The sequence below is a fragment of the Rhinoraja longicauda genome, chromosome 14 (genome assembly GCF_053455715.1).
Source record: "Rhinoraja longicauda isolate Sanriku21f chromosome 14, sRhiLon1.1, whole genome shotgun sequence".
Classification (NCBI taxonomy): Eukaryota; Metazoa; Chordata; class Chondrichthyes; order Rajiformes; family Arhynchobatidae; genus Rhinoraja; species Rhinoraja longicauda.
The window spans coordinates 20,786,124-20,807,282 of record NC_135966.1 but is presented as its reverse complement, the minus strand read 5'-3'; the positions used below and the strand labels follow the sequence as shown (position 1 = coordinate 20,807,282).

General features: G+C 43.9%; 1 protein-coding gene across 6 annotated transcripts in view; it reads left to right on the top strand.

The window, feature by feature from the left end:
- The window catches only part of cplx2b (complexin 2b), a 244,247-nt gene that overhangs the window by 91,986 nt on the left and 131,102 nt on the right, over positions 1 to 21,159 (top strand). Inside the window, exons 1-2 of one of the 6 annotated variants that reach the window (XM_078411553.1) lie at positions 6,485 to 6,630; positions 8,693 to 8,799. In XM_078411553.1, the coding sequence (XP_078267679.1) occupies positions 8,769 to 8,799 (31 nt within the window). In that variant the 5' untranslated portion in view covers positions 6,485 to 6,630; positions 8,693 to 8,768. Of the gene's footprint in view, positions 1 to 6,484; positions 6,631 to 6,671; positions 6,846 to 7,087; positions 7,110 to 7,751; positions 7,885 to 8,414; positions 8,571 to 8,692; positions 8,800 to 21,159 lie in introns of those variants that run through there. The other 5 variants (XM_078411549.1, XM_078411554.1, XM_078411552.1 and 2 more) reach the window with 5 other exon arrangements.

The following is a 21,159-nucleotide window of genomic DNA, read 5'->3' as shown; positions in this document are numbered from 1 at the left end:
AGGGAAGTGCTTCAAAGAGTTTGTGGCCAGGGTGAGAGGGGTCAGATACTTTGTGAACAGTGGCATCAAAGGAGGAGGCTTCAGTTACACACCCCTTCCCTTTCACTACTATGAAATAGAGGCGAGAAGCATTTTCTTAAAACACTGTTGGGTATGGGAACCTGATTTAATATGAAATGACTTTTAATATGAAATGACTTGCGCAATTGCACGCATGCGCAAAGGAGACTTAAGATGGCGCTAACATGAATACAGGCACGTTTGAATACTTGTGTGTGTCCGAGATTTATTCATAGTCCAATTACAGCACAAATACACAACAATTTGGCGACAAGGATGGGATTCCTCTAGCAGGAACAGATGGCGGTCATTGTGAAGTTTTTGCACGACCGAACATGAAGTAAATGACGCGGTATGTAATTGGAAAATATGGAACGCACGTTCGCGAGTGCAAGTCAGCCCATCGATGCAACCTACTGTACAAGCAGTGTTGTAGCCGTGCAGTGCAGCACATAGAGGCAGCCATAGCCAGCAGAACATCAATCGTGTTCGCTTGCCAGTAATAGCTAAGCCACCCTACGTAGGTGCCGTGCAGCCCAGTTCAGCCGCTGCCATTTTGTCCCCAGCAACCGCCACCGACGACGAGTATCCGAGTATCAGAGAGCAGAATAGTGACGGTGATAACGGTTAAATAGTGTTGTTGTGAACCGAGTATTAATAGTGTAACCATGGCTAATCCAATTGTTGGGAATGTGTCCCAGTTAGAATCTGGTTATACTTTTGAGGAATGGATGGATGTGTGGTTCACTTCAAACGATACCACGTCAGAAGAGAAGAAAAGCGCATTGTTCCTTACAGCTTTAGGGAGCAAGGGTTACCACACCCTACGGGCATTGCTGCAGCCAGCTAAGCCTGCAAGTAAAATGTATCAGGAATGTAAGGGTGCTTTAATTGCTCATTTCTCGCCAAAACCAACAGAAATAGTGCAAAGGTATCGATTCTATACCTGCACCCAAGCAAATAAAACAATCCCTCAGTTCATAGCAAACCTTCGACAGTTAAGTGAGGGGTGTAATTTCAAGGAACTGGGAGACAGATTGGTGGTGGGGTGTGCAGATGTGAACATCCAGCGGAAACTGTTGGGTACACAAAAATTAACCTTTGAGAACGCAGTCAATATGGCGACAGCGATGGAGGTTGCCAAACAAGATGTAGAGCAGATCCAGAAGATCAGAAGGCCTCCAGAGAATACTACCTCCGTCAATCAGCTTCAAAGGAAGGCGTTTGAACTACAAAAGACAAGGAGTCAACCAAGGACACCCAAAGACAAGGGTCACTACTCTAAGAAATGCTGGAGATGTGGTGGCAGCCACGAGCCAGTGAGGTGCAAATTTCGAGATGGCAGGTGCATCAGGTGCTCTGGAATGGGTCCCACTAAGAGTCAGTGTGAGGCTGTTAGAGCCTACCAGCGGAGGACAGGACAATCTCAGAAAAAAGCAAACCACTTTGGAGAAGGCAGCTTCGAATTCATCATCAGAGGAAGCCACTTGGACGATGAATCAATCAACAAGTTGTCGAACTTTGAACCGTATAAAGCCACTTTGATAGTGAACGGCAGGGAGGTACAACTAGAAGTTGACACGGGAAGTCCATGGACTATCGTACCAGAAGAAGTCTTCAGCAAACTCGGTAAAGACCCTAGGCTAGATCCCAGTAGCATCAAGCTGAAATCCTACACTGGAGAGAAGGTGGACATCTACGGACAAGTAGCAGTATAGGTAACAGCTCGAACCTCACCATAAGCCCGAAACGCTGACCATAGTGGTAGTAAAGAAAGGTGCAAGCCTAATGAGAAGAGACTGGTTAAGGAAGTAACCTGGAAGTACCCTGGATTGTTGTCAAAGCTAGTCAGCCAGAACACGCCAGATTCAAGATTAAGTCCACCGAGTAGTATGCACAGTTTGCGATATGCCATGGACACTGTCCTCAACAAACCCGCCAAACTGTTTGATAACAGCAGCCATGGGGTACTGAAGGGATACCAAGCCAAGATATATCCACAAGACGAAAACAGTGGAGCAATGTTTTACAAGGCAGCTCCTGTTTCATATGCTGCTAGAAGCAGATTGATGCCGCATTGGATGACTTGCTGCAGGATGGCATTATCAAGCTTGTGAAGACAGCAAATTTTGCATGGCTGATCATAGCTGTTCTGAAACCAGATGGGAGAATGAGAGTCTGTGGCAACTACAAGCTCACAGCAAATAAGGAACTAGAAGGAGGAGAAAAGTTCTCTAAACTAGACCTCTCCCATGCCTCTCATCAGATAGAGTTAGACCCTGGAGCTCAAACGTTCACAATGATTAACACACATAAAGGTCTCTTCGAATATACCAGACTGCTCTTTGGGATATCCAGCGCACCAGCCATGTTCCAGAGAACAATGGCGAGTCTGATAGCCGATATTCCCATGTGCAAGCCATACCTTGATGCGGAAAGACTGGCGGAAAGACTGACGAAGAGCACCTCAGGAACCTGGAAGCGGTCCTGTGAAGACTAGAGACCAATGGGTTACGTCTGAAGAAGGAGAAGTGTGCACTGATGCAAGAGTCAGTCGACTATCTCGGATATTGACTGAACAAGAATGGTCTTCGTCCTCTTCAAGACAAAGTTGATGCAGTGTGGGAAGCAAAGCGGCCTGTGAACCAAAGCCAACTCGAGGCATACCTCGGCTTACTGGGGTATTACAGGAAGTTTATACCCAACCTGTCACAATAGATTGCACCATTGATTCAGACGTTGAAGGCAGAGTACAGATCAACAGATTCAAAGAGTGGGAGGAGAAGCAGCAAGCATGATCCCAAGTTCAAATGGGGAAAGGAACAAGAGCAGGCATTCCAGAGATCCAAGCGTCTTCTTCAGAGTGACAGTGTGCTGACGCATTTCGATCCAGCCAAACCCATCCTGCTCCAAACAGATGCAAGCCCCTATGGCTTAGGTGCTGTGATAAGCCATGTTGAATCAGATGGACAAGAACGCCCGATAGCTTTTGCTTCACGCACTCTCAAGCCCAGCGAAATGAACTACGCACAATATGAAAAGGAGGGTTTATCGATAATCTTCGGACTGAAGAAGTTCCACAAGCAGTTACATGGAAGGTCTTTCACCATTGTGACTGATCACAAGCCTCTGATGGGACTGTTTGGAGACCACAAGCCGGCCAGCCCGATGGCCTCTGCTCGCGTAGCAAGTTGGCATATGATCCTGTCTGCCTACAGTTACAAGATAGTCCATCGAGAAGGCAAGAAACACCAGAATGCAGATGCGTTGTCGCGCTTGCCGATCCACGAAGAGGACTCTTCATGGAATCATCCGGAGCTCACCGAGCTTGATGAAGCACCAGAGACACACATCAACATGCTCACCGATCTGGACACATGCCCTGTTGATACACAGGAAGTGAAGAGATCCACCAAGAAGGACAGAGTTCTCTCCAAGGTAAAGAACCACATCATGGAAGGGTGGCCAAGTGCAAAGAATCTTAAAGAAGAAATAAAGCCCTTTGCCAGCAAGAAAGAAGAGCTGTCAGTGGAGGATGACATAATCCTGTGGGGACCCACGAGTGGTTATCCCAGATAATCTGGAGATAAGGACTAGAATCATTGAAGAACTTCATAGCACGCACCCTGGCATTGTGAAAATGAAGGCATTGGCAAGATCATACGTCTGGTGGCCAGGAATCAACAAAGAGTTGGAACAACAAGTGAGAAGTTGTCCAAGCTGTCAGCATAGCCAGCATAGTCCTGTTACAGCCCCAATCCATCCATGGGAGTTCCCTGAGAGACCGTGGAGTAGAATTCACTGTGACTATGCCAGCCTCGACAATGAGAATGTGCTGATTGTGGTCGATGCTCACAGCAAATGGATTGAAGCCATGCGGGTGAAACACGCAACAGCAGCAACAATTATGATTGCCCTGAGGCGGTTGTTTGCAAATCATGGGTTACCAGAAACGATGGTCATAGACTATGTGTCTGAAGAATTTGCCAAGTTCCTCAACAGCAACAACATCTGCCACATTCAAACATCACCCAAGCACCCGTCCAGCAACGGACTAGCAGAAAGAGGGGTACAAACGGTGAAAGCAGGTGTGAATAAAGGAAAAGGAACAGACCTGGAACTAAAGATCCAGAAGTTATTGCTGACGTACCGAGTCACACCTCAAGGAACGACTGGAAAGTCACCCAGTGAACTGATATTCAGAAGAAAGATCCGCACTAAACTTGACAGTCTGCGACACGATCTCAGCAAAACTGTTCGAAGGAAGCAAGCCTCAATGAAACAGGCAGCAGATCGAGGAAGCAAGAAGTGAGTCTTTGATGAGAATGAACATGTCATGGTCAAGAACTTTACATCAGGTCCCACTTGGCTTTACGGAATGATAGCAGAAGTCATCAGTGAAGTCCTGTACAATGTAAAGTTGAGTGAGGGAAGAGTCGTTCGTTGTCATGTCGATCAAATGAGAGCGTACTTGCCAAAAGGTGACGAACACACCAACGTCCAACAAAGAGAAGTGGTTCAACTAAACTATCCACTGATAGTTAGGACCAACTCCAACCGTAGGTGTAGATCCTGGAAGCACTTCAGAGAGGGACGAACATTTAATTTACAGTGATAACAAAACATCACAACCAGAGCCGGATATTTCGGAACAAATGAAAAATCCAATACAGACAGATAGACGCAGGTCTAATAGAATTACAAGAACACATAAAAGATTTGATGATTATGTTCTGTATAAGTGAACCTACGTATATACTAACAATGTATTGTGTATTTTGTTTGACACATGTTCGTACGATATGCAGGTCTGTTGGTTGATATTATGTGATGTTAGAAATGAAATTGTGTTACCTACCTCCAGGTAAAAGGGGGAGGAATGTTGGGTATGGAAACCTGATTACTTTTAATATGAAATGACTTGTGCGATTGTACGTATGCGCAAAGGAGACTTAAGATGGCGCTACATGAATACAGGCACGTTTGAATACTTGTGTGTGTCTGAGATTTATTCATAGTCCAATTACAGCATAAATACACAACAAACACATACGATAGCAAGGGGAGAACAGGAGCCGAATGCCTCAGAGAGTCTGAAGAAGGTTCCGGACCTGAAACGTCCTGTGTCTATTCCCCTCCGCAGATGCTGCCTGGCCTGCTGAGTTTTTGTAGTCTGTTTTTTTTTTTTGCCTCATGAAGAGTTGAGATTCAGGATATGGTTTGAAGAAGCGTCTCGACCCGAAAAGTCACCTATTCCCTTTCTCCAGAGATGCTGCCTGGCCAGCTGAGTTACTCCAGCACTTTGTGTCCATCTTGGGTGTAAAGCAGCTTCTGCAGTTCCTTCCTACACATTCAGGATAGCGTTGCTTGGCAAATGTGATAGCCCTTGACGCCACGAAGAATCAATAAGACTAGATCATTAAAATAAAAGCCACAATAGGAGGAGATTGAGAATGGCTTCAGAGTGTTAGTGAGAAAGGTGTAAGGCCTTCAAAATTAAGCCAACACCCAAGACCAATGTGATGCAGCTTGAGGAGTTGCTGCCTTACAGCGCCAGAGGCCCGGGTTCGATCCTGACTACGGGTGCTGCCTGTACGGAGTTTGTACGTTCTCCCCGTGACCTGCGTGTGTTTTCTCCGGGAGCTCTGGTTTCCTGCCATACTCCAAAGACGTAGGTGAATTGCCATGTTAAAACTGTAAATTGTCCCTAATGTGTGCAGGATCGTGTTAGTGTGTGTGGATCGTAGCGGACTCAGTGGGCCGAGGGGCGTGTTGCCGAGCTGTATCTCCAAGCTAAACTAAACTAGACACAAGAGTCAGGTGGAAAGTGTTGGAAAGATAAAAGGGCCATAGTTGCCACCAGTTTCCGACCTGCAACATATAAATGTGCAGAAACACGGTCAGGAAGCTAATCATTATTGCTGCCATGACGGGTTTCGGACATGAATCGTTCCAGGCGCCCATTTGTCATTGCATTGTCAGGGAGGTTTGCTGGCGAGCGCTCACCGCGCCCACAACCGGACGGAAATCACAAAAGTATTAGCTCATAAAAGGAAACTGAGGATGCGCCGAGCAAGTAAACAGAGAGGCACAAAAAGCTGGAATAACTCAGCGGGACAGGCAGCATCTCCAGAGTCCCGCTGAGTTACTCCAGCTTTTTGTGTCTACCTTCGGTTTAAACCAGCACCTGCAGTTCCTTTTTACACAAGTAAACATAGAGAGCGGCTCCCGAGGGGACCACACGCTGGCATGACGGAACCATAGTCCATTTAATGCAAAGAAAATAAAGTGAGAGATCAATCCATCCCAATCTATCGTCTGCAACCAATTTGTTTTACTTTGTCGATGTAGGGGATATATAATTCTATTATGTTTAACCAGCGGTAACCGAGCTAAAACATGATGCTTATTAAGGCTGCTATGGAGGCGAATGGGAATATTCGCTCCGCATAAATTACTATTGATCAGGGATGCAAGTTATAGTGAAGTTGCTTGCTTCAAAATACTGGCAAAGCCCAAAACTGGCAGCGGCCCCGTCCACTGTAAACTGCGAGCTGGAAATTGTGGGCGGTAAGTGTTGGGAACATAGTTTTCTTGCATGGATTCCCCGTGGAGTCTGGGTCGTTTCGTTCAGCAGTGATCAGTATTCAGGACTCTCCGCCCGCGGGGCTATCTAGACCGAAACGCGGTACAGATGACTTGTACGGGAGACAGACGCAGAAACGCATTCTGCATTCGCACCTTCTGAGATTCAGGTCGCAAACATCGCATCGATCAACTCGCAAGTAAGACTGATCAGAATGTTCCGCCCCGAGTCCCCGGGTGATTTTCCGCCCACTGTCAAGTTAGCGCGGAAGTATTTTGACAAGCTCCCTGTCTTTCAGTGAGCACGGTAACTGTTGGGTGAATGTTATTGCTGTGTAGCGGGTGGGGTAACTGTTGGGTGAATGTTATTGCTGTGTAGCGGGTGGGGGAAACGCCAAGCCAACATTCCTGTTTTATTGAAGGATTTGGGATTTTGAGTGCCCTCTCCTGTAACTTTGCCAATGGTATGAATGCATGCAGAATACTTAATGCAGAATGCTTTTTTAGGGTCATACTCCCGCATAAATCAGTTGTACAACGTTTCGGTCAAGATTCTTGATCCACGTAGAGATAGATGCTGCGTAGATTTTGGTATTACTTTTTCGCGGAAAACGAGACGAGCGAGCAATCTTGACAAACAGCAGAAGCTGTAAATGCCTCAAGATTAATTGATTGCTTTTCGCCCCCGGTTACAGGTCGACATTAAAAGGGATCTCTCGGTAGAGTTGTTTTCATTTACTAATGCCAGTAAAATCTTCAGTGTATAATTATGCCAAACTCTTCTAATCCCGTGGAGAAGGCGCTGGCTGGTTTACTGGATGCGGTTCTCTCCAGACCCCCCAGGGCTACGGGCATGTTGTACCCGGGGCGCCGGGCTTGGGAAGGGCTGGCCCAATGTGTACGTTCGTGGAGTTTTAACGGCACCTGCATCGCGTCTGGTGTTTGTAGAATTACAATGATCGTGTAAATCAATAACTTAATGGGAATTAAAATTATCTTCACACTTATGAGAGTTTAAGGGGGGGGGGGGGGGGGGGGAAAGGACATAACTACTTGCCCGGGGTTCCAGACGGTGATTATAAGCGATTGTGCAAAGTGCCCTCCCAGTTTGCACAAACGATGCTGCGAGACGCACTGGAGTCAGTCTGTCAAACTCGCAGAGGAAGGCGAATTACTAACGTCCTTCTGGTACCTGTCACTATCACGACCGAGGATGGAGTTTGATCAAAGCCCATGCCAGTACGGTCGCTTTATAATTTCCTTTGAAGCCTAATTGTTCGCATCTTCACGTTTAATTCCAAAAACTCTCAAAAGGGGGGCAAATGGAATATTGTAATGGAGACCCAGAGGGAACTAAATTGGCCAGTGTGCATGCTAGTTTTTGCAGAGGTGAGACTGCCTGACTCCTCTAGTTTGCCTGGTGCATCGCCAGGTCATCAATTCAATACGAATCAACAATTGTCCGATCGGCCAAAAACTCCGCAACGCATTTGTCAATCGCCTGAATGTGATAACGCATTCATTTAAATCCACATTTCACCCTTTACAAATCGCGTACGAAGCAACAGAGCCCCACCCGACCTGCAAAAGCAATTCGGTGTAGCTAACATCAAGTGTACGTATCAACAAGTGAATCGGGGAGATTCGCCATAAGAGTCTTGAAAAGGGACACCTGGAAGCGAGCTGTTATAGTGTGGAAGCGCGGCTATCGATGTGGCAAGTGCGCGCACTAGTCTGTCAAATTGAACGCTGAGCGAACTAACTGCATGAAACACCGCCACCACTAGAGAGAGTCGTGTTGCCGACAGAACACATCTTCCTTCAGCGCCCGTAACTTACAGACACGCCTTTAGTTATTGTACATCCAAAAAAAATAATAAATGAAAAAGGAGTCGGCGTCCCATTTCGCAGCGACTAAGACAACGGTACAACACATGGGTTTAAGAGCTCTACACTAGTATTCGGGGCCGTAAACCCGAACTCCCTCCCTTCGAAGCGTGAGCGAAGAACACAGTTAATCTATTTCTCCCTCGTATCTCGTTTCCAGGTCCGACGAAGCGATTCCAAGGCAAATCTGAATGAAACCTTCTTCAATAAGAAGTGAAGAGAATTAGTCGAGCACCATGGATTTCGTTATGAAGCAAGCGCTGGGCGGTGAGTACAATAAAAAAGCCAGTCGTTATTGTTTGGACAAGTGTCGATGCCCCCCTCCTATCAGACACGGAAGAATAAATCATTCTGGGACCGCTCTGTGGTGTCTTTTGCCCTGGCGACCGCTGGCTGTCCCGTGTTCAGCGCGCACAATATCCATGTCTGTTCACGTTCTCAACACACAACTCGGGGATTCATTGAAAAATAAATTAAAAGCGCTAAGTCTGATCTGCACGTGAGCTCCATGCAAGATCTCTGTTGTTTGCTCAAGGTCACACCGTAAGCTTACAAAATCGACGGAAAGGTTAAATGATGGTGGGAGATCAAGGAGCCGGGGTGCTGAGGGATTAGTGTCTATAATAATAAGCGCCCCGAGAGGCTGTTCTGACTGGCACAGCGATAATGATGTTAATAAATTCGGTGTATTCCCTTAAAGCGACAGCGCACTTTATCATTTACCGTGTTGCTTCCTGCAAACGAAACCGGTTGCCATACAGACCATCTAACCAGAATCTTTGTCGAAGTTTAACATCAGATACTTTCAACGTGAACCAAGCACCGGACTTGGACTGCTCACCAGTTGACTTCCTTGCAATGCAAATTCTGGCTTTTGAATGTATGTTGGGAAGCGTTTTACACATTTGCTGGAAGGGGCATCAGTACTGTGGTATACGAACCAACTGTCATGAATATCTTGATTGTACGTGCTTTTGATAGTGGAATGTAGGTGCATTTTGCGATGGAGTTTTATATCAGATAATAAGTAATCTCTATCGAGTTATTTCCCTGTGAACATGTATGTGACATGTATGTGACATGTATGTGACATATTGCGGTAGGCAGATCCGCGACGTTTGATGCTGATGATGATTTATTAATAATTGCAAATATTCAGACACTTGACACTCTTTCATAGAGTTTAAAACATCTTCTTCAACAGGCAGCTGAGCCGATAATGGAGTTCGCGGCGCAAGGTTCAATGTTAATGCAAGGTCAGGGAGTCAAAGACCAACATGGGGTATTTTGCTTATACGCTGTGTCGGCTCTGATTATTTTACCTGTTTATTTTTTATTTTTGTTACACAGCTTCACTCACAACGTGTCAAGTTCTTGTCATTTCGAACCCCCATCCCACACCCCCAAGGGAATGCGCAAAAGTCACTTAATTAATAGGTGTTTAGCCATTTCCTCAGTACGAGATACCACCACATTACAGCGATCGGAACCAATATAATTTGTACTGAGCACGGAGCAAACACGTACTCTATTATATTCCCGGAGGGGGAGGGGGGGGGGGGGGTGAAAACATAACCCAAAGAGACCAATTTTCTGAATTACCCCATAATTCGGAAGCAAATACTATGAATTACACCATAATTCGGAAGCAAGTATTATGCACTAAACAACTGTTCCATTAATTTAGTAACATGCTTTAAAAAATATTCGCAATTTATACCATGTTATCAAGTTTACACTTATACACAAGTATTGAGCATGACAATCAAGGCACACCCAACCTAGTTATTTGTTTTGATAGCAGGCTGTGAAAGATTCTACTAAAAAGATTAATTTTCCAAATTCTTAAGGTTGGTTTCACTACCCTAGTGAACATTAACGTCACAGATACAGTAGCATTGCAACAGTTGTGAATATTATATATTAAAAGTTGCATTGATTAGCAGTTGTTTTATTCAAATAAAAGTTTAAATATCAACTTGAAAGCAGATAACGATATTATACTCTCAGACACTGTTGCTTCTTTAGTAATCAAGTGAACTATATAACAGTGTGGAAACATGATGTACTATTAGATTATGTACAGATATGCAATGCTGCTAAATTAAAAGAGGCTGACAGGTGATGCAATTGTTGTTTTCAGGGTTCTATAGAGACAAGGTAATTTGGATTATGATAAGCTTCTGCTGGAACAGCATCAGCTGAGGGCATGACCTGCATATGAAGTAGAGTAGTTTCAAAGAGGATCTGACAAAACCAATATTCCACCAAGTGAATGACCTCGCTGTGGAAAACGGCCCCTTGGGAGTTATAGAGTCATAGAGTGAGACAGTGTGGAAACAGGCACTACGGCCCAACTTGCCCACACTGGCCAACAATGTCCCAGCTACACTAATCCCACTAGCCTGTGCTTGGTCCATATCCCTCCAAACTTGTCCAATACATGTACCTGTCTAACTGTCTCTTAAACGATGGGATAGTCTCAGCCTCAACTACCTCCCCTGGCAGTTTGTTCCATACACCCACCACCCTTTGTGCGAAAAAGTTACCCCTTGGATTCCTATTAAATCTTTTCCCCTTCACCTTGAACCTATGTCCTTTGGTCCTTGATTCTCTTACTCTGGGCAAGAAACTCGGTTCATCTACCCGGTCTATTCCTCTCATGATTTTGTACACCTCTATAAGATCCCCCCTCATCCTCCAGCGCTCCATGGAATAGACCCAGCCTACTCAACCTCTCCCTATAGCTCACACCCTCTAGACCTGGCAACGAGAGAACTGGAGGGAATGGGAACAGTTAATAGTGATCATTCAAATGCAAAATGGATGATTACTTTTAGAAAAAATAACATTTTGAGTTAAAATATATGAACAATTGAGTCATAGTGTATATAAATGGCGTGATTGAAAGGAACTTGTCTTTCACAAAGACAAAATTAGACTTGTCCTTCACAAAGCCTCCCCCATCTCACGTCTGACAGATGCATAATGGCTATCACCATTGTTTAGTTTAAATCTCACAGGCAGATTTGCCACTGCTACACGGGTGGTTTCAAACAAAATAGTGGGGGGGGGGGGGGGGTGTTTCAAATGGGATAGACAAGAATGGAGTTAAAGGGAAAGAGAGTATAGGAATAATTAAGAAACAGCCCAGAATTAATGGGACAGAAAGCTGACGAAGTAGAGTCACTGTGGATAGAGTTGAGGAATTGTAAAGGTAAGAAGATACTAATGGGAGTTACCTACAGACTCCCAAACAGTAGCCTGGATATAGGGTGTAAGTTGCAGCAGGAGTTAAAATTGGCATGTAGCAAACTTAATGCCACAGTAGTTATGGAGGATTTCAATATGCAGGTAGACTGGGAAAATCAGGTTGGTTCTGGACCTCAAGAAAGAGAATTTGTAGAGTGCCTCCGAGATGGATTCTTAGGGCAGCTTGTATTAGACCCTACCAGAGAGAAGGCAATTCTGGATTTAGTGTCGTCCAATTAACCAGATTTAATAAGGGAACTCAAGGTAAAGGAACCGCTTGGAAGTAGTGACCATAATATGATTAATTTTAATCTGCAATTTGAGAGGGAGAAGGTTAAACCAGGAATGTCAGTGTTGCAGTTGAACAAAGGGGACTATGAAGGCATGAGAGAGGAGCTGGCCAAGGTCGAATGGAAAGGGATCCTAGCAGGAATGACGGCGGAACAGCAATGGCAGGAATTTCTGGGCATAATCCAGAAGATGCAGGATTGTTTCATTCCAAAGAGGAAGAAAGATTCTAAAGGGAGTAAGAGGCAAAGAATAACGGGAAGCCAGAGGAGTGGGCAACTTTCAAAGAACAACAGAAGATAGCAAAAAGGGCAATACGGGCTGAAAAGATGAGGTACGAAGTGAAGCTGGCCAAGAATATAAAGAAGGACAGTAAAAGCTTCTTTAGGCATGTTAAGAGAAAAAGATTAGTAAAGACAAATGTGGGTCCCTTGAAGGCAGAAACGGGTGAAATTATTATGGGTAACAAGGAAATGGCGGAAGATTTGAACAGGTACTTCGGATCTGTCCTCACTAAGGAAGACACAAACAATCTCCCAGATGTACTAGTGGACAGAGGATCAAGGGAGACAGAGGAACTGGATTTTTTTTACATTAGGCGAGAAATTGTATTGGGTAAACTGATGGGACTGAAGGCTGTTAAATCCCCAGGGCCTGATGGTCTGCCTCCCAGGGTACTCAAGGAGGTGGCCCAAGAAATCGTGGACGCATTGGTGATAATTTTCCAATGTTCAATAGATTCCGGATCAGTTCCTGTGGATTGGAGGGTAGCTAATGTTATCCCATTTTTCAAGAAAGGAGCGAGAGAGAAAACGGGGAATTATAGACGAGTTAGCCTGACATCGGTGGTGGGGAAGTTGCTGGAGTCAATTATTAAAGAGGTAATAACGGCGCATTTGGAGAGCGGTAAAAGGATTGGTCAAAGTCAGCATGGATTTATGATGGGGAAATCCTGCTAGACTAATCCTCTGGATTTTTTTGAGGATGTGACAAGTAAAATGGATGAAGGGGAGCCAGTGTATGTAGTGTATCTAGACTTTCAGAAAGCCTTTGATAAGGGACCACATGGTAGGTTGGTGAGCAAAATCAGAGCACATGGTATTGGGGGTAGGGTTTTGACATGGATAGAGAATTGGTTAGCAGACCGGAAGCACAGAGTAGGAATAAACGGGTCCTTTTCAGAATGGCAGGCAGTGGAGAGTGGAGTGCCACAAGGTTCGGTGCTATGGCCGCAACTATTTACAATGTATATTAATGATTTGGATGAAGGAATTAGAAGTAACACAAGCAAGTTTGCGGATGACACAAAGCTGGGTGGCAGTGTGAACGGCGAAGAGGATGTTAGGAGGTTGCAGGGTGACTTGGACAGGTTGAGTGAGTGGGCAGATGTATGGCAGATGCAGTATAACGTGGATAAATGTGAGGTTATCCACTTTGGCAGCAAAAATAAGGAGGCAGATTATTATCTCAATGGTGTCAGATTAGGTAAAGGGGAAGTGCAACGAGACCTTGGTGTCCTTGTACACCAGTCACTGAAAGTAAGTGTGCAGGTACAGCAGGTAGTGAAGAAAGTTAATGGCATGTTGGCCTTCATAACGAGAGGATTTGAGTACAGGAGCAAAGAAGTCCTTCTGCAATTGTATAGGGCCCTGGTGAGACCACATCTGGAGTATTGTGTGCAGTTTTGGTCTCCTAATTTGAGGATGTCCTTGCTATTGAGGCAATGCAGCGTAGGTTCACGAGGTTAATCCCTGGGATGGAGGGACTGTCAGATGATGAAAAGATTGGAAAGACTAGGGTTGAATTCACTGGAGTTTAGAAGGATGAGAGGGAATATTATAGAGACGTATAAAATCATAAAAGGACTAGACAAGCTAGATGCAGGCCGCAGTCTAGATGGGGCCGCAGTCTAAGAATAAAGGGGAGGCCATTTAAAACTGAGGTGAGAAGAAACTTTTTCACCCAGAGAGTTGTGAATTTGTGGAATTCTCTGCCACAGAAGGCAGTGGAGGCAAATTCACTGGATGAATTTAAAAGAGAGTTAGATGGAGCTCTAGGGGCTAGTGGAATCAAGGGATATGGGGAGAAGGCAGGCACGGGTTACTGATTGTGGATGATCAGCCATGATCACAATGAATGGTGGTGCTGGCTCAAAGGGCCAAATGGCCTCCTCCTGCACATATTTTCTATGTTTTCCAGTTCTGATCTTTTTTTTTACAGATATAACAGTTCCCTAACCGAACCACTTGACTCTGTGATGTATTTGGAGAATGTTGTTTTTACATAGAATATAAAACAAGACAGCACGGACCCTTTGTGCCGAACATGATGCCCAGCTGAATTGATCTCATCTGCCTGCATTGATCCATCTCCCTCCATTTCCTACAAATCCATGTGCCGATCTAAAAGCTTCTTAACATCCATATCGTATTTGCCTTCACCACCACCACTGGCAATGTGTTCCAGGCCCACAGCATCCTCCGTGTAAAAAAACCTGCCCAGCACATCTCCATTATATATTGCCCCTCTCACCATATAGTTATGCCCTCTACCTCTAGTGTTGGACATTTCCACCCTGGGAAAAAAGATTCTGACTGTCTACCCTATCCGTGCCTCTCGTAATTTTATATATATCTATCAACCTCCAATGTTCCAGAGAAACCAATTCAAGTCTATCCAACCTCTCCCTGTAGCTGAACCCCTCAAATCCAGGCAATATTCTGGTAAAACTCCTCTGCACCCTCTGCAAAGCTTCCACATCTTTTCTCTAACCAAAGTCCTATAGAGTTGCATCAAGACTTCCCGACTCTCATATCCAATGTTCCTATCGATGAAGGCAAGCATACCATATGCCCTCTTTACCCCCTATCTACTTGTGCTGCCACCTTTAGTGAGCTACGAATTTGAACTCCAAGATCCCTCTGTACACCCATGCTGTTCAGGTCTTGCCATTAACTGTACACTCTCTCCTTACAAAGTGCGACACCTCACAGTTGCTCGGGTTTGTTTAGACTATGTTAGATTTAATTTCAAATCATTTACAGTGCTTTTTGATTAGACAATTTCAAATTTTATATAATTTGGAGGAAAAAACTGGGTACACTACTGCTTTTAATATGCAAGAAAGAACTGCAAATGCAGGTTTAAATCGAAGATAGAGACAAAATGCTGGAGTAACTCAGCGGGACAGGCAGCATCTCGGGTCAAGACCCTTCTTCAGACTGATTTTCATAATGTTTATAAACTTCATCAAGAGGTTAATAAAAAAACAAAATTGATGGAGGCATGTAAATATCAGAAAAGTGGAACTGTATATGCATTTCTTAGAACATCCATCTATTGACTATAAAAGGTAATGGGCTCACTTAACCTCAACAGCTTTACCATCTCCACCCAGCTCCAGCGATGGGACACCATTATCATGACTGGTAAGATCATCACTGCCCTAGCTATTAATCCCATAAACATTGAATAGTACACCACAGGAACAGGTTCTTTGGCCCACATGGTCATGCCGAACATGATGCCGTTAAATTAATCTCTCTGCCTGAATATGATCCATATCCCTCCATTCTGAACATATACGGATTTCTATCTAAAAGTTTCTTAATATACATTAATGTATCTGCTTCCACCACCTCTACTGGCTGCGCATTCCAAGCACCTGCCACTCGCTGTGCAAAAACAAAACATATCCCCTTTAAAATTTGGCCCTCTCACCTTAAAACTGTGCCACATTGCCTTCAACATTATCACCCTGACAGTCAGAAAAGGTTTGACTGTACATCCCATCTATACTTCTCATGATTTACCATATTTCTATCAGATCTCCCTTCAATCTTTGACGCTCCAGAAAAACACTCAAAGTTTGTTCATCGTCTCTGTATCAGCAATACCCACTAATCCAGGTAGATCCTGGTCTCTTCTCTATCCTCTCTGAAACCTCCACATCCTTCCTGTAATGGAGCCACTAGATCTTCACACAATGCTCCAAATCCAGTCTCAGCAAAGTTTTATAATGCTGCAACATGACTTCCCAATTCTTGGTCTCAAGGTCTCGATGCCTTGGTCGATTAAGCCAAGCATGCCAAATACCCTCTTTATAAATCTGTCCACTTGCATTTCCACTTTCAGGGAGCTATGCGCTTGGATCCAATGTTTAATTCCTAGTTAGCACAGACAACTATTGTTTTTGACAGAATGCTTTACTGTGTCAATCCTTTGGAAGATTTGAGCATGGAAAGGTTTCCAGTTGAAAGTTGCTGCCATATTATTTGTGGTATCTATTGGGAAGGGTTGCAGAATATCCATAGAAAGAGTTGAAAGGTTGTGCTAAGGAAAGCTTTTGACATATTGTGCAGCACATTATGATGTAAATATTGTTTCATGAAAGTAGCACAAATTATTCATTGAACCTGTTTGGCAAATGCATAAAATTAGTCAAACAATGTATGTAAATTATTACACTTTCCATCTTGAGAATGTACTCTATGATCTAAACTCGTTCTGACAGTGCTCTCTTCAAGGGAACCTGTTAGATTGGGAGCAGCGTGTAATGAGGAACTGAACTTCACAGAATATTTTGATTATTTCCTTGATGGAAACCAACTGCACAGCAGAAAAAATAGAAAGCAGAATATTTTTTCATTGGAGACAGAATCTAGATTGCTGCTGAACAGTGGGATTTGGGCAGCTTCACAAATTTACAAGTACAAGCATATGGATACAAGTAACCAAGGAGGCAAGTGGAATGTTGACCTCGATTATAAGAGGGATTTGGTAGACAATTTGGGAATTCTTGTTATAGGTCTGCAAGTGAGCACGTTTGGCGAAATGTATCTAGTTTTGGTCTCCATATCCGAAGAGGAATATGTATGCATTGGAAACACTTCATAGAAGGTTCAGTAGATTGACCTCGAGGAAGTAGTGTTGTTTTATGTCAAGTCAAGTCAAGTCAAGTCAATTTTATTTGTATAGCACATTTAAAAACAACCCACGTTGACCAAAGTGCTGTACATCTGATTAGGTACTAAGGAAAAAAATGAAACATACAGTAGCACGCAAACAGTTCACAGCGCCTCCTCAATGAGCCTCAAACGCTAGGGAGTAGAAATAGGTTTTGAGCCTGGACTTAAAGGAGTCGATGGAGAGGGCAGTTCTGATGGGGAGAGGGATGCTGTTCCACAGTCTAGGAGCTGCAACCGCAAAAGTGCGGTCACCCCTGAGCTTAAGCCTAGACCGCGGGATAGTGAGTAGCCCCAAGTCGGCCGACCTGAGGGACCTGGAGTTAGAGAGGGGGGTTAGAAGATTTTTGATGTGGGGGGGGGGGGGGAATGTCCATTTAGGGCTTTATACGTGAATAGGAGGAGCTTGAAGTTGATTCTGTACCGTACAGGGAGCCAGTGGAGAGAGGCCAGAATCGGGGTGATGTGGTCCCTTTTACAGGTACCCGTCAGGAGTCTCGCTGCGGCGTTTTGGACCAGTTGCAGGCGGGACAGGGAAGATTGGCTGATCCCAGTGTATAGGGAGTTGCAGTAGTCTAGGCGGGAGGAAATGAAAGCGTGAATGATTTTTTCTGTGTCGTCGAATTGGAGGAAAGGTTTGATTTTAGCTATGGTTCGAAGTTGGAAGAAGCTGGCTTTTACCACAGCGTTGACTTGCTTATCAAATTTTAATGCAGAGTCAAATATCATGCCGAGGTTTTTGACATGCGATTTGACTAGGCAGGATAGACTTCCAAGACTTCCAAGACTGTTATCGATTTGATGGAGTCGGGGGGGCCGAATAGGATGACCTTAGACTTGCTCTCATTTAATTGGAGGAAGTTCTGTGCCATCCAACATTTTATGTCCTCAAGGCAGTGTAAGAGGCTGTTTAAATTTGACTGGTTGTTGGGTTTCAGGGGGAGGTAAAGCTGAGTGTCATCGGCATAGCAGTGGAAAGAAATGCCGTGCCTTTGAATGATTTGGCCAAGGGGGAGCATGTATAGAGAGAAGAGAATGGGGCCTAGGATGGAGCCTTGTGGAACTCCGCAGGAGAGGCTAGCTGGAGCAGAGGAATAACTGCCTATGTTGATGGCGAAACTCCTATCTTTGAGGTACGAAGCGAACCAGCTCAGGGCAGTGCCATCAATGCCAACCGCGTACCGGAGACGGTCAATAAGGATGTTGTGGTCCACTGTATCGAACGCTGCGTTGAGGTCGAGAAGGAGCAGGATTGCACAGTCACCGGTGTCGATGGCGAGAAGCAGGTCGTTGTGTACCTTCAACAAGGCAGACTCTGTGCTGTGGTGGGCTCTGAAACCTGACTGGAAACTTTCCAAGATGGTGTATTGGTGCAGGTAGGGCACTAATTGGTTTAGAATTGCCTTTTCAAGGACTTTTGACAGGAATGGCAGTTTGGAAATGGGTCTGTAGTTGCTAGGCAAGGTGGGGTCTAGGTTAGGTTTTTTCAGTAGGGGCTTGTAAGATGAACTATGTTTAAAGATGAAGCAGGTTGGGTCTTTGCTCTTTGGAGTTCATCAGAATGAGAAGATCCTATTGAAAGAGGTAACATTCTGAAGGGGATTGATGGCGTTTAAGAGCCTTTTGGATATCACATGGAAATACAGAGAATAGAGGGATATGGATCATGTGCAGGTAGATGAGATCAGTTCAGCTAGGCATAATGTTCAGCACAAACATTGTGTGCCGAAGGGCCCATTAATGTGCTTTATTGTTCTACTTTCTAAGATTGAATTCATGTAGACAGCAAGCTTTACCTTGGGGAGAACCTAAAATTAGAAGGCATTGTCTCATTGTAAGTGGTTGTCCATTAAGTTGAAGATGAAGAATTTTGTTTTTCTCAGAGGATGAATAATCCTTCAAACGAGGCAACAGAAGTTGACTCATGGATTATATTCAAGGATGCGAAAGACAGTCTTTGGAGCACAGTCGAGTTACAGGTAAAGGCGACCAGGTGGAAAGCTGGAGCTGAACTCCTCAAGGAAGGGCATGTGGCAACAGCCATTTTGCTGTCACTTCTTTTCCTGATGTTCTTAAAAGAGCGTGGAAATTTAATCAAAGTTATGGCCAGCATTATATCAATTTCCCAAATCTTATTTATTAGAAAAAATTATCCTATGAATAGGTTCACTCTATAATTACACCAACACCCCAAATAGAATTAATCACCATTATGGCCCTTGCATAACATGAGGCTCAGGACCAGGGGCAAGTGATCAAACCCTGTACCACTATTCTGCAAGATGAGGATCTCCTACCTCAGCTCCTTTTACCTACACTATCTCCATGACCCTTGCTTCCCTTTATTTCTAGAAAGCAATCTAATTTTTGAGTGATTTCAATGACTGAGGCTTCTCAGCCACCCCCTGTAGAAAATTCCAAAAATGTATATGGTCAGTACACAAAAAAAAATCATCTTCTTCCTAAATGGCTTTCCCTCCATCTGAGTCTATGGCCCTTTGGTCTCAGATTTCTCAGCGGGGATAAATACTCTCACTACATCCTCTACCAAGATACTTCCAGTTTTGTAATTTTCAATAAAATCACCTTTCATTCAGCTGAAACCTTAGATTTGCTATTTAAGGAGAGACTAGATATACAAGTATATCTAATCTCTCCTTAAATGGCAAATTTGCCATTACTGGTCCCAGGAGATGACAATCAAAAAAGTTTTGATGCTGGAAATTTGAAGTAAAAACAGAAAATGTTGAAAACACTCACAAGGTTAGACAACATCTGTGGAAAGGGAAACAGAGTTTACATTTCAGATTCAAGAACCTTGATCAGATTAGAAAAATGACAAAAAATAAGTTATTTTCAAATTGTTGAGAAGGTGGATTGGACAAGGAGAGTTTCTCTAATAAAGTGAGGCCAGCATTTGCCATGATGACAAACTGCTGGTGAAGCCATTTGGTTAATAGATTTTAGACACAAGGTGCTGCAGATGCTGGTTTACAAGAAAAGACACAAAGTGCTGGTTTCTTCTTTGAAGACCTTGTGGCGGCGCCCGGGGGCTAGGCCACTCCCTTGGTCATTCCACTCGGCACTCAGTGGACGGGAGGGATTAGGTCACTTCCTGGGTCAGTTCCCTTGGGTCAGGTGGTCTGGGACTATAAAAGGTTTTGGGTGTGTCGACTCACAAGTTCTTGAGTGCGGTGTTTGGTGCCTTAGGTAATAAAGTATATTAACTACTCACCTGGCGTCTGGCCTGATTACCGCGGTGACCGCACCCACTACAACCTCCCTTATTGACTCTGCAAGATTCTGGTTTAACATCTGCTGCTGTCACTGATATGTATTTATAATCTCTTGTGGTCTAGTGTGAAAGGTTTATCCCTTGCTGAATCTAGAAAGAACTTCACATTAACCTGGAAGATCACAACATCAACACAACTCCTTGAAGATTAATTTCTTCAGTTGCTAGTACTTATCTATTGTAATCCTCTGATAATCAAATTATATATAGTTTTCAAAGTAAACAAAAGTTACCTTAATGATAATTGGTAGCAATTAAAATAAAATTTCTAGTATTCATGATACCCTATTAAAATCAACATAGCTGAAAATGTTTTAAAAAGAAAAATATCACTGAAATACGTTTAGGTATTCCTTTTTTACATTCTCCATTCCCTTTACTTTTTCCCTCTGTTTTGGTTTCTGTTTATGATTTTACATCAAATTTAACTTTCTGGTTTAGACTCTATTGCTCAGTGGTGATTGTTCCATTTGATTGATTAAGTAGTCAAACCATTGCTTGTTTTTATTTACCACTGGCTGAAAGATCTGGACTAATGTTAAAATTTGAGCATGAATAATAAGAAAACTTAGTGTGAAATGTAGCTCTTTTAACATGATAAAGTGCATAATTTTGCTCTTAACTAAATTAAAAGCAGTTAAGTGTTAACATAGAACATAGAGCAGCACAACATAGGAACGGATCCTTCAGCATACAATGTTTGTGCCAAACATGATGCCAAGTTAACCTGATCTCATCTGCTGTTATATGATTTATATCCCTCTGTTCCTTGCACTTCCATCTGCCTATCTAAAAACCTCTTAAATGCCACTATCGTATCTGCCTCCA